Below are 15,817 nucleotides of genomic sequence, written 5' to 3' on the forward strand. Positions count from 1 at the left end.
ACATTCATTTTGCCTATTACAGAGATCAGAGATATTAGTCATAACACTAGCCAAATGTTTGATCATTCCCCCATGCAGAGGAAAAATTGTGAGGTCATGACAAACCACCTACAAGGCAATTCCTGTGACAATTTTCCCTCCCCACAAGGTAAAATAGAAATACTGAAAAAGTTGTACATCAATGTAGATTAAACTGTCAAGAAAAAAATTATAGCCAGGCAATCAAATATTAATGTAAAGATACATTCCTGTTGGACTGCAACTGAGAGAGATGCCCAGAGAACCCTTTATAACTTTAGGCACACACACCAGCTACATCACTTAAGGACTCATCTTATGGTGACTATAAAAGGATTTGATCGTTCCTTAAAGAAAAAAATTCACTAGTATCAACACAGAATTTTTTTTTTTTTTTTAAATTCCTTATATTAGCTATATTTTACTGGAGTATGGGCAAGGCAGTCAACAGATCAGGGCAAAATTCAAAACAAGCTTTTTTCATTCTATAAAAAATATAAAATAATATTATTAGTAGGGTGAGTATACCTAACATCAGAAGTGGGATTCAAAATAAAACCAATTAAATATAATGATGCACTGTGATATTTCATACATTTTTACAACCTTCATAAGCAAACCCATCAAGCATGAAATACCAATCCTAGGGAATTCAGAGTAAAACACAAGAACATTCTCATTCACTTTGATAGGCCACAATTTCATACAAGCATTTCATCTTTTTTTCTCTGCTCAGTAGATTTCTTCTTTCTTGATTTCAAAGCACAATGCAAGCTTGATGGTTCTCATTGACCTACCTTGTCTTTTGATCAACACTCAGTTGTAAACCAATGAAATATGCATCCTCTTTGCCGTTTTTCAAGATCTAGAATATAACGATTAAAATTGTATACACTTCCTCTTTTTATCACAGAAATCCGTTATGTTAATAATGAGTAATAAACTATTTATTAACAGGGGTTATGAGTTGCTATATTCTCTAGCTACAGTGCTAAAGTTAAAGCAGCTCACAGCTGACAGTCCTCAGACAACGTCAACATTGGCCAAAAAGTTTTGTTACTATATCATCATTTCTTACTTGAAAGTCAGTGAAATCATCAAATCTTGCACAACCTCTGTGGCAGATGTCATCTGACAAATACCTTGCAAGACATGAACCCTCCTACAATCAATTAATATAGGCTCTTGTGTCATCTCACTGGCACTTTTCAGCCAGTTCAAGAAAAGATTTAAATAGTTCAAATCTGACTTTTAAGGATATTGATGATTTAAACAAGTTGGTCTCAAGACAGCAAACCAACAACTAACACCCAGTCACCTAGGAAACATCATTTAAAAACTCTTTGCCCATAATCTGTGACTCAGATTCTTCCCTCATAATTATATTCCATAGGAAGAGGCAAAGGGGGAAACCTGAGGACCAAAAAGAGGCTGCTAGGTAACTACATCTCAGATACACTGACAAGCTCAAAAGCCAGTCTTCTGAGAATTGCATGTAAATTAATAGCTGGTTTTGATTTGCTACTTAATACTTTGAGTTTTTCTGCTGACCTTTACTTTCAGTTAACTCACCTGCGTTACAGAACTGTAGCTCAAGATTATAATACTTCTTGCTAAAATGAAGCCACAGATTAATTAAAATTAAACATTAAGATTTACTTTAACTCATAAGCAGTCACAGCCAGATATAACAGATTTGATCTTTTTGGTTCCCTTCAAACACAGGAAAACCTATGATTCTATAATACTCTGATAACATGTTGTAACTGCCACGTTGTATAATTTAAATGTGGATAAGGATTTCTTTAATGCTTACTGTGGTTATTTCTATAAAAAATCCTAGACCAACCTAGACCCTGTCTCAGATAGAAAACAATCTAAAAAAAGACTTGGATTTGTCCTTCATTTTCATCTGGCTTAATGTTATTGGAATTTAACTGACTTCACTTTCATAAAACTTGTAGGAAGTACAACAGGTTGAAAAGGTTTTCTGACCACAATCTGTTGTTCTGGATAATTTATTTCATAATATTAGTGATTTTTCTTACATATCGCCAGAGGAACTTTCTTTCACTTTCACTCTCAATGACGGCAAGGTCTCCAAAGTTCTTTTTGCAAAATTCACGACCTTTTTCCATAGGAACACTCTCTGTGCTGAAATAATAATGTTTGTCTTCATGTATAATCCATCCATCCTCAGTAGTTGTGTACTCTGTAAAATAAATACTAAGCTAACTATATTGCTCCTGAGGTACAAGATATTCTCATTAATAGAATTTTAAAAATGCATTTAAACAACACACACACAAAGAGTAAAAGCAATAACACTTACTGGGTGCAGGAGATTCTGTTGGTTCAGGCTTTACACTTGCTCCTGTAAGAAAAAAAATATTTATTAGTACTGCTGTAAGAGAAAGCGTTTACCATGACTGATGGGCAAGATTTTCTCTTGACATCGAATTTTAGTGTTAGCTATGGTTTTAACAAAATCTAGAGGGAACTAAGTTGCCCACATCTTTTTTTGGCCATTTATTTGGGCATGTATTTTTAAATACATATTCTTATTCCTTGAGGCTCTAAATATAAGATACTCCTAAAGCACAAGCTATTATGAACTACCTTGAAATTTGCCTGATTTGAGTAATTATATTTGGTATTTGATGGATGCTGAAAACCTTCTGTCCCAAAGCATTAACGCTATCAAGACTGCCCTGTATCTTCCCCTCCCTCCTTTCCCCAGGTCTTGTATACAAGGATTCTGGATTAAACCAGAGATAGCAGGAATGAAGCTGGGTTATCTTCTTCCATGGTGCCATTTCTCTGAGAAGAAAGAGCTTCTTAAAAAATTCCATAGAAAAAATCCTACTGGAAAAAGATATGCTCCCAAGAAATTAACTGGTTCTTTCTAGCAAGAAGATGTCATGCTAAAGAATTCCCCTAATTGTTTTGGTTATGGCATGGTAGAGATAGCATCATGGAGGTCATCAGCATCTAAGGAAAACAATTTCTAAAACAGGACATCTCTCACTTTATAGGTTTACCAATTTACTTTGTAGTAAAAAGAGTCTTATAGATATTGGCACTTAATAAAATATTCCCTGTCCAATAAATCCTTTTACCAACATAAAGCAGATCTGGTAGTTTGTTGTCCATAGCCCAATGAGGCATATTTATTTTGCACCCTGCCCTCACAGTACATGAATGTGGCAAAAAGCTTAACTAAGCATTTTCCAAAATACTCAAAGGTAGTTAGATGTGCTGTTTGTGGAACTCAGAATTTCCCTAAATTACAAATTTTGTCTTGTTTTCAGAAAATTAAAAGAATCCAAAATTTGATTTCAAGAAGACTTTGCAAGAAACCAACAAAGGAATATAAAACCCAGCCAAAGTAAAATAAAATATCCCCAAATCAGGCTGCATCTTGCAATTATAGATTCAATTATCTGACCAAAGCCAAGTACGTAAGCCAAGTAAAGGAGGGAGTTTTCACACATGAAAATTCAAGTATGTGAACTGATTTGGGAACCATTTTTTTCTAACTTGAAGCTCAACTCATGAAAAAAATAATCCAAAATACCATTTGTTGGAGTAAGTATGAATTGAGACGTAAGCATTAATATTCAAAGTAACATTTCCTATTTTTGAGGAATCACATTGTTCTTTCTGAAATCGCAGAGAAAGATCTGTGAGAATTCCCAGCAGGGTGCCACAGGGACTCTATCTTCAGATGCATTGAAGACAGGTAAATCCTTGTGCCACTTTCATATTTCACCTTCCACAAGGAACCATTCTGAGAAACACGTTTTGAAAGTTTTTGTTTCTCAAAGTTATGGAAAAAAAAATATCAACCAAGAATCTTTTCTTATTATAATAATATGCATAAGGAAGCAATAATACCTTTTCTTATCTGGCAAATCCATCCATATAGATAATCACAGTGCCTGTCATTCCAAAGCATGCTGGAATCGCCACTGATCTCTGCACAAAGTTCAATTCCTTGATAATTATTGGGTTCTCCAAAGCCCCAGTTTTCATACCTCACCTATAAAAGAAAAGGTTTTGTGAGGATTCTGTTGTACAGCAAGATAACAAGAGAGAGGGGAAAGATACGGCATCAAACAGACACCTAAAATCTGTTCCTACTGTCAGTCTATGAGATAGAAGGAAACCAGAACTTCCCCTGCAAATGCTGACATTTCAAATTTGTTTTCAGATTTCAACTGGACCACAGCTTAGATAACTTGTTTCTTTTCACACTTGGAAGAATATTGAAATCTTTTTTCAGGATATAAATTCTGTAAAATTCATCTAACAACAATGATGATGCTACTTTTTGCTATTAAATTAATTACATATCCTATACAAGTAAAATAGTAGGACATTGCTGAGACACAACAAAAATGTTGGAATTTTACTCACAAAAATACTGATATTCTAATTTTCCTGCATGAATACCAATTTCATTTTTCTCTATGGTAAAATTCCATCAATACATTTTGACCAACCTTGAATGAGATGCAATCACATCTCTAGAATCACTTTTGTTTCTACAGTTTTCTACACTGGCATAAGAAATTGCCTTCAGCTCCATGGAATGAAGGTCATTTCAGATCAAGAGCTAATTAGCAAAGAAGAGAAATACTAATGATGAACTATTTTACTGAAGTATACATATATTGATAATAAACTATATTTACTCGATATTATAATTATATATATATATATATACACTTTTTTCCATCTACATGAATTTAACTTTCTCAATAATTTAATGCACATTTTCTTATAAAAAAAAATCAGTACTTTTAGACAAAAAAATCAAGCCATGAAATTGTTATTCATAAGCTTTCCTAAAGAGATCATGACACAAGAGAGGATTATGATTAAACATAAAATTACACACAGACGTCTACAACACACACAGTTGAGAAACATGGGGAATGCAAAATAACACCTGTGAATAATTAAACCACTCACTGGAGATCCATCGCTCCAAACAAAGCCATCATCAGGATTCAAATAATATAAACCCATCCAGAAATGCTGGTGGTAATAACCATTGTTCCTAAACAAAAAGAAAAATAATAAATATCCAAATTATAAGAAGTTTAAACATAAAAACAAAGCTAATAAGAGCATTACAATATTTTTAAAATCTATCATCCACAACAGCTGATAAACTTCTGTAAAAATCCTTAAAACTCTTGGAAACAATAACGAGGGAAGACAACAATTAAAATACAACTATTTCTAGCTCTTAGCACTGTACATTAACTCAAATAAATTGAAACACTGGCCAAGACTTTATTCAGAAAGTGTCAAACCAATCCAACTGCTGAAAATCTGATAAGGCTGTTTATTACTTTTCTCTAATAGTCCAATGTCTACTGTTTCTCATTTTCTCTTTAAAGGCATTTACAGTATCCAAGCTGAAAAATACTTGCTGCAGTTGAACTGCATTAAAAAAAATAAAATAAAATAAAAATCATCTTAAACGAATTCTTGTAAGCAGACACACTTTACTGATTTATCAGAATTTATTGAGTCAATATATGGTAATGCAGCATCTGAGACTTCTTCCTTTCCAGAAGTACATAGCTGTGATTCTAGTATGGTTGCAATATTTTACAAGGCTGCCATGTTTCAGTCATGCTTTCTAGACACACTTGTCAGCACATGTATGTGCTCATTGAGCCCAGCCTCTTCAGGTCATATCACAAGTGTTATCTTTTTAACAGTTCTTGAACACATTCAGAAATCTTTCACCTATTTTTTATTTTATTATTATTATTATTATTATTATTTACAATTCAGGGACCTATAAACTTTATTTACATTCTGTCTATGGAAAAAAAAAATGAATCTGAAGTTACCTGTGCTTCCTGATTTGTTCAGAAAATAATGAAACAAAACATTGACCAGATTTATATCATGACCGTTTCCCTATTTGTACATTTGCTTATGCTAAACCAACAGGCATCTGAGGTAATTTTATAATATTCACAAATCCACAGGAAATATTTTCATATCTGATCATAAATGTTGTCTCAGCGAGGTATCTCACAATAGCATTAGCTTCTGGGGTGACTGCCACTAGTCATACTACAACGGCTATTTCATCAGCTCTGCTTTTTTGCTGTGTGTTTGATGCAGGTGCTGATAATAAATCAAGACTACCTTATACATGTACTAAAGTAAAAATGCAGACCTAAAATGAAATATTTCAGAAAGATCAAAAGGGTAATTGAAGCGGATGGATGACCATGGAACAGATACTCACGCAATAGAACGCCATATCACGTACTGTTCTTCTTTACCATTAATGGAGGCCAGATCTCCTCCTATACTTCGACAAAACTGTTGAGATTCAAGCCATGTTTTCTTTTGCTCTCCTTTTGAAAAAGGCTAAAGAGAGCATGTTTTGCAATCAGATATAGTAGACCATACAGATCACAAGAAAAAGAAACACCAGCAATACAAAAGTAATTCATTTACAATTAACTTGTTCTGTGGGGATTACAGAAACTTGGAATATAAGGTTAATGAGCATTCATCTGTGTGAAAAACAGGTTTCACATGAGTGTCTTTGAGGCAAGTTAGCAGACTGCATTGCTGACAGCAGTATCTGCTCCAAGACAACACACAGAGAAAGGTACTCTCAATCTTAACAGACAAGGGATGGGAAATTAAGCTCAGAAGATCAGACCTCAAGATCAGACTTCAGAGGAGTAAACAAAGCCATAAGCATTTTAATAAAAGGGAACAAGACCTCCACATACAATCCATAAATATGCTTATGAAACAGCAAGTCTTCTGTAAAACATTTTTTATTGCATATAAGCACAGCAAATAGAAACTACCTTAACTCAGAACTAAGCAACATACTTACTTTGAAACAGAAGTTGATACGATTGTTTGAGTCCCAGCCTTCTGGACACCTGGGAACAGGAGTAGTTGTAGGAACAGGTGGTGGTGTCACTCCCTCTGCCCACACTTTACATAAGAATTTTGCCTTTTCTTCACATTTTATCACATCCCATAATCCACCTGCAATTCCAGTTCTCATGGCAACACAGCCTGGCTTTCTTCCTGTTTATAAACAGGAATGCATAAAAGCAGCATTTCAGGGGTCATTGCAAACTTAGAAAACTTCATATTCTGTGATGATGGAAATTAAGTCTTTGTCTGTACAGAGATAAAAATGCTTTAAATTCATGAAAACAACAATTAAAAAAAAAAAAGTAAATAAAATAAAAATCTGTTTTTCACCCATATGTGAGATATGGAATCATATCTCACATCAAATCACATCAGCCTCCAAGCAACATTATAACCTGCAATTCTACTAATTCTCCCCAATACTACTAATTCTCCTCTAAAACTGAAGATATATTTAGAGTTATTTTCTCAGATTTGTCTCATTTGACAATGATTTTCAAAAATAAGCTGGCTATGTGCAGACCTACTGTTGGCTTCACAGTCCATGTATCCTTAGCACTCCACCTGACACATTTAAATCAGCATTTAAGGCACTGCAATTACTGACGATCAGAGGATCTCCTGAAAGCCAAACACAACACACCAGAATCTTGAATGCTAGACACCGTCCTCTTTCTGATGTAACCATGTCAGAGACAAAAAGGCTTCCCATTCACAGAATCACAGAATCACAGAACTGTAGGGGTTGGAATGGACCTCAAAAGATCATTGGGTCCAACCCCCTTGCCAAAGCAGGTTCCTCAGAGCAGGCTACCCAGGTAGGTGTCCAGACAAGCCTTGAATATCTCCAGAGAAGGAGACCCCACAACCTCCCTAGGCAACCTGTTCCAATGCTCCGTCACCCTCACCGTAAAGAAGTTCTTTCGCATGTCAGTGCACAACTTCCTGTGCTCTAACTTGCAGCCATTGCCCCTTGTCCTATCCCCACAAACCACTGAGAAGAGGTTGGCTACATCCCTCTGTCCCCCACCCCTTAGATATTTATATACATTGAGGAGATCCCCAATTGATTCCCATTTTTTCATTAGAACAGGAAAAAATAGCAAGGTTTTCATCAACACAGCATAGTAAATAAGGAAATAATACTCATCTAGAAAAGATATTAACTAAAAAGAATAAACACAAACCTTCCTCTTTTCCTTTCCCACAATGCCATTTTCTCTAAGACCAGACACTTTATGTATGCAGTGAGCAAGTATACTAAGAGATATGCTGCACAGGCAGGGCTTGCAAGCAAGGCACAGTGTGTCTGCAGAGATTAATCTTCTAGAGTAGGACATGCAGAATGAAAGTAAACCTGAACTTGTCCTCACTTTAAAGTTTTTTCTGAGCTCACATTAAAAACTCACTTGAGCACCATGCAGAAAGTTAGCAACAGCATTGCATGCTTGACAGAGCAGCCAGGTATATTTGAAAGCAATCGCTCATTATACCATCAAGCAGGGGCTATGGATTGAAATTTTAAAAAAAAAAAAACAAGTGGCAAGCTATGTTTTCTGAGCACTGCACTCATTAAATAGCATAGAGTCATAGCTACCAGGCATTTCAGAATTCCAGTGTGTAAATAAGACAGCTTCGCCATTAGTCCACTTGAAAGTTCCCTTTTCTTCAACATCCGAAAGTCCAATCCAAAAGTATCTTTCTGTCCTCAGCCCAACCAGGCTAGTCAGATAGGCTTGTTCATATCTTTTCAAAAGAACACAACTGTTAAATTAATACCATTAAAATATTTTTTAAAACATGTTAATAGTTTCTTATTTTCTCAGAATTACCTTCGTACCTTCTTGAATGAATGTTTTAGATGGATTTACCTGAACAAACTAAATAAAACAGTCATAATATTTATTTTGTAAGTTTGAATAACAGAATATTCTGTCTTCTCTTCTGATACTCAATAAAGAAAGTGATTTAAGGGTGGACTGACTTCAAATTGGAGAGGATATGGGAAGGAAGAAACTTTACAGGACTTTACTTGAATATTACTATATTACTGTGAGTTTCTGGTACCATTGAAGTTAATGAATTCTTGCTACAGACAAAACCAAAACCAGACAAGAAGTCTCAGCACTACTAGGGAAATACAACAAAATAAAGGCCAGAGTAGTAAGATACTAAACTATTAAACTAAGAAAAAACCTAAATTAGATGCAGTGATCATACCTGAAAAGTTATGTTGGAAACAAACCTATGAAGAGGCAAAATCTACCATAGTTTATTACAGTGTTTAAACAATCAGTTTTTGCAAATTCAGAGCAAATTTTAAAAAGGCTTTCCCATAACAACGTATAGCCACATTATCATTAAACAATTACAACATTATCGTTAAACAATTTAAACACAGCTGCAGTGCTACCTACATTTAGAGAGTTACAATCCACAACAGATTTTTCAGGCTAGAACACGCCTATTTAAATTACAATGAAGCAAGTAAGACAAAGTGCAAAGCACTGAGTCAACTGCAGGTGCAGTGAGCTTCGTTTCTTAACCCCATCTCATTTTCACAATATGCCATATCTGATAATGTGTATCAGCTGCTCAGAAATTTAGCACACTCTGAACCCTGATGGAATTGTGATGGATTTTCAGGCACCAAGCCCTTCTATCCTCATTTGGATTCTCATTTTAACTTTGAAAAAGTAGCTCAGTTCTGAGAAGAGCAGATAGGTGAAACTGATGTTCTCTTGCTCATTTAAACTAACTTTTGAGAATTCAGAATCATTCTGTGTACTACACTTAAGTAAATCCATGCTCAAACCACTGCAATTAAAGAAAGAAAATATAATTCTATTATATTATAATAATTCTAACCATCTGTAGCAATGATTTTACAGCCATTGCCTATTTTTACTATAAACTGAATTCCTAGATTTGAATGCATATGCAAAAACCTTTAGAAATTCTCTATCTTCAGATAGCTGTCCTCTCAAGCAAGATTTTCATCCAATCAAAACCTTTATTTTGATATTCTGATAATGTTAGATCCTCAGGGGGACCCTCGTGCAAGCCGTTTTCACATACCTGTCTTCAACACTTGCTAAAAAAGCCTTATGCCTTTCACAGGTTTGATTTGCTTGAGAAAATGACACAAATGTATTTCCAATGAAGTAACAATAAAAGCCATGTCTTTTCCAGCCCTGTGAAAATAAACACGAAGTGATCACATATGTTATAACTTTTCTAAACTGCTTATCAAAAATAAATGAAAAATGTAAAAAATATGGGGAAAAAGTGATGTATGACAATGTCAGCTAACCATTGGACAAAGGAACAATTGAACTGGATAAGGCAGGCTGGAAATAGCCAAAAACAGTTTTTAAAGTTCTGATTAATAAAATAATTTTTGGTATATAATGAATTAATAAATCAGTGCTTTTCACTTCTATAAAAGCATGAGAGGCTTTGTTGTAGGCCTTCAGTGTTCACTATTGGACTGTCTGGCACATGAGCATGCAATCATGAAAACGCTCATGAGAAGTAAATTTCAGCTTGGCTTTTCAGAAAGAGAATGGCACCTCAAACACATTTGGTTATTATTAACTACCTTTAACACTCTTTTCTAAAGTTTTGTCATTCAAATGTCATTAGCTCAGGAATATGCTTATGGAGGAATAGTTTGCCGTGACCCAGCTACAATTCACACAAATTTTCCCAGATGGTCTTAAATTTTTCAACAAGGAGACTTCTTTTTCTACCAGTATGCACTTAGTTCTCTAGACAAGGACAGCACACATAAGCATTAGGATCACTTTATCTTCTCCCAGGGCCTCTTGCACAAATACAGGGAATTCATATCAAAGAATTCTCTGTGGCTGTGTAAAACAGACTTTGGGGAAAAGGACATAACATGTTACGGTCAGTTTTTTGGAACCACTTGTGTCAACAGAACGTTTCCAAATCAGCGGTAGATCCACGAGCAGTTCAGAAAGAGCATAGTGGATCTATTTTGCTTAGGCACTGGTAACAAATTCTTCAAAGTAAGGAGCACTGCCAGAACAGCATGAAGACAAGCACACCCTTACTGTTGTGAATAATATTGAAGAAAATTTTAGGTAGAGCTAAAGAGCAACTGCTGGTGCAAGCAAATTTCTTATGAAGGCCTGAATGCCAATCACTGAAAAATAGTCTACTGCATGAACAACACGTTTGAATTTTGCTTGAAGCACTGGAAATCTAGAGGGAACATCAAGAGTTAAATGACAGTCAGAGCCTAGACTTATTAATCACCTCACCCATCTGTCATAGAAATGAGAAAGCCAACTATTCTAAGGTGACAAAACAGAACTCATTTTTTTGTCTGTCTGTCCTTGCAGAGCCATCCACGTGCTATTTTCTCCTCTTAGTCATCCCTAGCAGCCTGCTCGGCTCTGACAACTTTTCCTTTACTTACTCTCTGGCAGCCCGTGTCAATAGTTTCCTCTTCTGTTGGAGCTTCTGACATGGGTTTCCTTTTACATATGTAGCCAATTTTCTTTTCACAAGAATGGTCTGCCCAAAATCCATCCTGAACATTAGAACACAACAATACAGTCAAGTTGGATTTAGTTTTCAAATTATGTGCTCTATGCTTTTAAGTATTTAACAACTTTTTGCTACCTTTAAAGGAAGTAAAACCTACATGTAAATTCAGTAGTAGCCATTCATTCCAACCTCCATTCTTCTACTGAGGCTGATTCGCCACTGACTTACACTTTCCTTCATTATTAACCCTGCTGAAAGGTGAATGCTTTGAGGTGACAATACACTATCTTTACAAAGACTACTAATTTAATAACCATGTAGGAGGAAAGGGAGATCACAGAATCATAGAATGGTTTGGGTTGGAAAAGATCACCCATTTCCAACCCCCTGCCATGGGCAGGGACACCTCCCACCAGACCAGGTTGCCCAAAGCCCCATCCAGCCTGGCCTTGAACACCTCCAGGGATGGGGCATCCACAGCTTCTCTGAGCAACCTGTGCCAGGGCCTCACCACCCTCTGAGTGAAGAAATGTTTCCTTATATCTAATCTAAAATTACCCTCTTTTAGTTGAAAACCATTACCCTTTGTCCTGTCACTACACTCCCTGACAAAGAGTCCCTCTCCTGCTTTCCGGTAGGCACCCTCTAGGTACTGGAAGAAAGATGTTATTGTGTCATTGCAGAAATGCAGTTACATAACAGATGTTATTGTGTCATTGCAGAAATGCAGTTACAACAGAAAACAGAAGACTTCATTGCAAAAACTCCTTAGAAGATGCAAAAAATTCCTTGTAAAGTTAGTATTAAGATTGTTACTCCCCATATTACAGATTCTCAGAAGAAACAATGGCATTCAATGGAAACTATACTGAAAGAATGGAACTTCATATGACCCTATAATTCTGTAAGTTGGACAAAGCATCTACATACTTGTCTAACACTGTCATAACCACTGCCCAGGAAACACAGGAAGTGAAGTACAAAAATCCTTGTGCCCTTAAGAATCTGTTTAGTCAGCTACTATGTAAACCATGGCCTGGTTGTCGTGGAAGAAATATGCATTTACACCCTTGGCACCAGAGCGTGACGACTACTGCAACAGAGAAGAATTTTAGAAAGATTATAACTTCACCCCAGCTTCTAACCACTGCAAAACTTTTCACGAAAATACCTAACAAATCCTAACCTTCCAGACACATCTAACTGCATGTTAAGTTCCTTCTCCCTGCTGAATTCTTAATGCAGCAATGCAACTGTAAATCTCAACTTTGGCCCAGAGAGAACAACCCCAATAAACAGATATAGCTCTTCTCAATTTGGGGAGATTTGTATGTTGTAGCCTATGCAGGCCTTCCTCTTTCACGGATATTAATTACTGTGGTTTTGCTCTCCCAAGGTTCTTATTCCAGTTCTCTTCTTCATTCCTTCCTGGAACTGGTGATGTAGTCTCTTCTTCACCTTCTGCAAGTGCTCCACCTGCTAACTCCTCCATGCCCCTCACAGCCAGAAGTGTCACAGGGCTGGCTCCCTCTGCACTCTTCTCACCTTCTGAACCGGTGTGTCTGTGCACCAGAACGATGCAGACACCTGAATCAGCTACATGCATGCACACCGCTGTTGCTCTTGATGGCACTAAACCTCTTGTGAAAAAAAAAAAAAAATCCTAATTTCCCTAAATTAATTAAGTCTCGTTTTTTGAGTCCACTAGTCCATGTTGCTATGCTCACACCTTTGGATTCACTTTCCTTCCAATTTTCTTCCATCTAGAGTATCTCTCCTGGTTTCAAATGGGAGAAGGTTAGTTTTCTTCATAATGCTGGTAGGGTGCCATGTTTTGGAGTTAGTAGGAAAATAATCTTGATAACACGCTAATATTTTAGTAGTTGTTGAACAGTGCTTATACTAAATCAAGGACTTTTCAGCTTCTCATACCGCCCTTCTTTGCAAGGAGGGTGGGGTTGCATCAGTCAGCTGGTGGTACGCAATTGCATTGTGCATCACTTGCTTTGTGTATTCTTTTATTTTTGTTCTCTCCCACCTTTCTCTTTCTTATTAAACTTCCTTTCTCTAAACCCATGAGTTTTACCTCTTTCCTCCAATTCTCTTCCCCATCCCATTATGTGAGAGGGGAGTGAGCAAATGGCTGTGGGGTAATTTGCTGCTTGCCAGGATAAACCACAACACTCTCTCAAACAGCTTCTCATTTTGAGGTAATAAACACTGAAGTCTTTCCAGATTTTTTGGATATTTGCCATTAAATATATTTATGTCATTAGTGTACTTCCCAGGAAGTATACTGAAGAGTTGAAAAATAAAAAGACTTTTTCCCCCAGTGTCAATGAAAAATACAAAAATATACAAATACAAAACAAGCTATATTTGTGTATTTGTTCCTTAGGTATGATAGAATATTCCAAGACTTGATATTTTGAGAAATATGGGAATTACAAGCAAGAACTATAGTTTGTTTTCTTTAATTTTGCTACTGAGCATGGGCTTGCCGACACAGAGGTAAGCTCTGTATAGTTTTCAGGCCAGTTGGGAAAAAAAGTGTAGCTATTCTCTTTTTGAAGTGCACTCACCAAAAGTACAGCCCTCAAGTGTTAATTTTGCTAAATAAGAAGATGCCTTTGATATGGGTAAATTCTCTTTTTTTCTGCTGGTAAAATAAGTAAACCCTCAAGGAGGTGCTAAGTTCAATATTTTTAATTATTGCTAAGAGGAAAAATATTGTTTTGCAACATCGCACTGATTGACTTTTATACCAGATGATTATCTCAGTTCCTACAGTACACCTAGATACTGATCATTGCTATATTCCTAAAGGAAGCCTTTTTAAATACAGCCTTGTAACTGTAGGCACATAGTCACTGAGGAAAGGCCTCCTCTAATGTCATTGCTAAACACTTTCCTCACAGCTTTTCACATGCAGTGCAGACACAAGCACAATATGTAATCCATCTAGATCCAAGACCCAGGTTTTATTACTTTGCATAGAAAAAGAAAACAAAGGCTTCTCTTCTAAAGATAGCATTTTTCTTTAGCATCAAATAGTGATTACTAATGCATTTTCTTAAAGTAGCTATATACAACATATGCAGTTAAAGCATAAAAAAAAAAGAAAAAAAATCAAATGCATCTAAAACATCTTTGTAGATTCCTGAAGAGAAGAATTTATATGTTCACGTGCTTCACGATGTAACTACAAGTTTCTTCCAAAACTCACATGCAAATACTGAAATCTCAGGAACTTGCAGGTCATTTACCTTGAAATAAAGCCACCACTTGCTTCTGAAAGAAGCAACAATGGAAAACTTTTAGCAACCTTGAACAGGGAACTTTCATCTAAAAAGTAACACCTAAAAGAGTCTAAAATGGGCTGCTTCAAACAGCAACACCCCCCACTCTTGTATTCTTGCATAGAAAAAGTCCCAAAAGATAGATTAAATAAGATAATTAGGTCAATAGCTAAACACGACTTTACCTTTCCCTTCATAACAACACAGTCCTCTTGCCTGTTGTTTGCATGCGTGGGCTCTCCACGAAGCCACCTGGTGTATGTCACAGGTGTCCCATCACTCCATTCAAAATACATCTGAACCTTGAAGTCATTCAACCCAATCCACAGCTCATCATCTGGCTCTAAAACAAGATTAACAAGATTGATAACAATCCTTTTATATGATGGGAAATTTTGTCTTCATGGAACAGCAAAGAATTTATTCTTAGAAGGGTAAAAGGTAGTCACAGGATATTAAGTCTCCCTGTTTCATAAAGACAGCACACCATTCCTCACATACCTGCTCTAGTCATCAGGAAGGACCACTCACTCTAGTGGAAATGCAATAAAATTTGTTTAGCCTTGTACAAAACAGCACACTTACTCTCTGTGTTGAATTATGTTGTAGCACAATTTGGTTTGTTCTCATTTCCGGCTCAAAACCCTTGTATAACATAAACAAGAAGATTTGACAATATGTAAAGAAAATTCTACCTTCTGTTTTCCTCTTACCTTTAGTACAGCAAAGAAAGTAGAAGTGCCATCTTTTCTAATGCTTACACACCCAGTGCTGTCTTTTAGAGTTGACAGTCAGAGCACTTGCAAGTCTTTCCATTATGCATTCCTGATTTTGTTTCATTTCAGACCAAAATGAAATTCATCTAGTTGTTGGACTTTTTTTAGTTCACAATGGGGTAAACTGATGGTTTTTAGTTGGAAGTGCAGGAATAATCAGTTATCTTATTTTACAGCAGATGTATCTTAGAGGTTTATTTGTTGGTGCTTAAAATTCTGTACTCTACCATATTGCTACTATAAAGTTCATTATCTAATTTTCTTTTG

At 36.0% G+C, this 15,817-nt stretch overlaps 1 protein-coding gene across 1 annotated transcript in view; it reads right to left on the reverse strand.

The window, feature by feature from the left end:
- Positions 1-15,817, reverse strand: part of LOC311431470 (macrophage mannose receptor 1-like) — a 61,998-nt gene that overhangs the window by 20,022 nt on the left and 26,159 nt on the right. The window contains exons 8-18 of the mRNA XM_084508970.1: positions 14,960-15,117; positions 11,405-11,518; positions 10,036-10,151; positions 8,555-8,703; positions 6,908-7,107; positions 6,299-6,423; positions 4,996-5,083; positions 3,916-4,060; positions 2,351-2,392; positions 2,067-2,230; positions 816-883 (exon numbers count right to left, since the gene is read on the reverse strand). Coding sequence (XP_084365096.1) covers positions 816-883; positions 2,067-2,230; positions 2,351-2,392; positions 3,916-4,060; positions 4,996-5,083; positions 6,299-6,423; positions 6,908-7,107; positions 8,555-8,703; positions 10,036-10,151; positions 11,405-11,518; positions 14,960-15,117 — 1,369 coding nt within the window. The remainder of the gene's footprint in view (positions 1-815; positions 884-2,066; positions 2,231-2,350; positions 2,393-3,915; positions 4,061-4,995; positions 5,084-6,298; positions 6,424-6,907; positions 7,108-8,554; positions 8,704-10,035; positions 10,152-11,404; positions 11,519-14,959; positions 15,118-15,817) is intronic.

This window comes from Aythya ferina, assembly GCF_964211825.1.
Source record: "Aythya ferina genome assembly, chromosome: 2".
Lineage (NCBI taxonomy): Eukaryota > Metazoa > Chordata > Aves > Anseriformes > Anatidae > Aythya > Aythya ferina.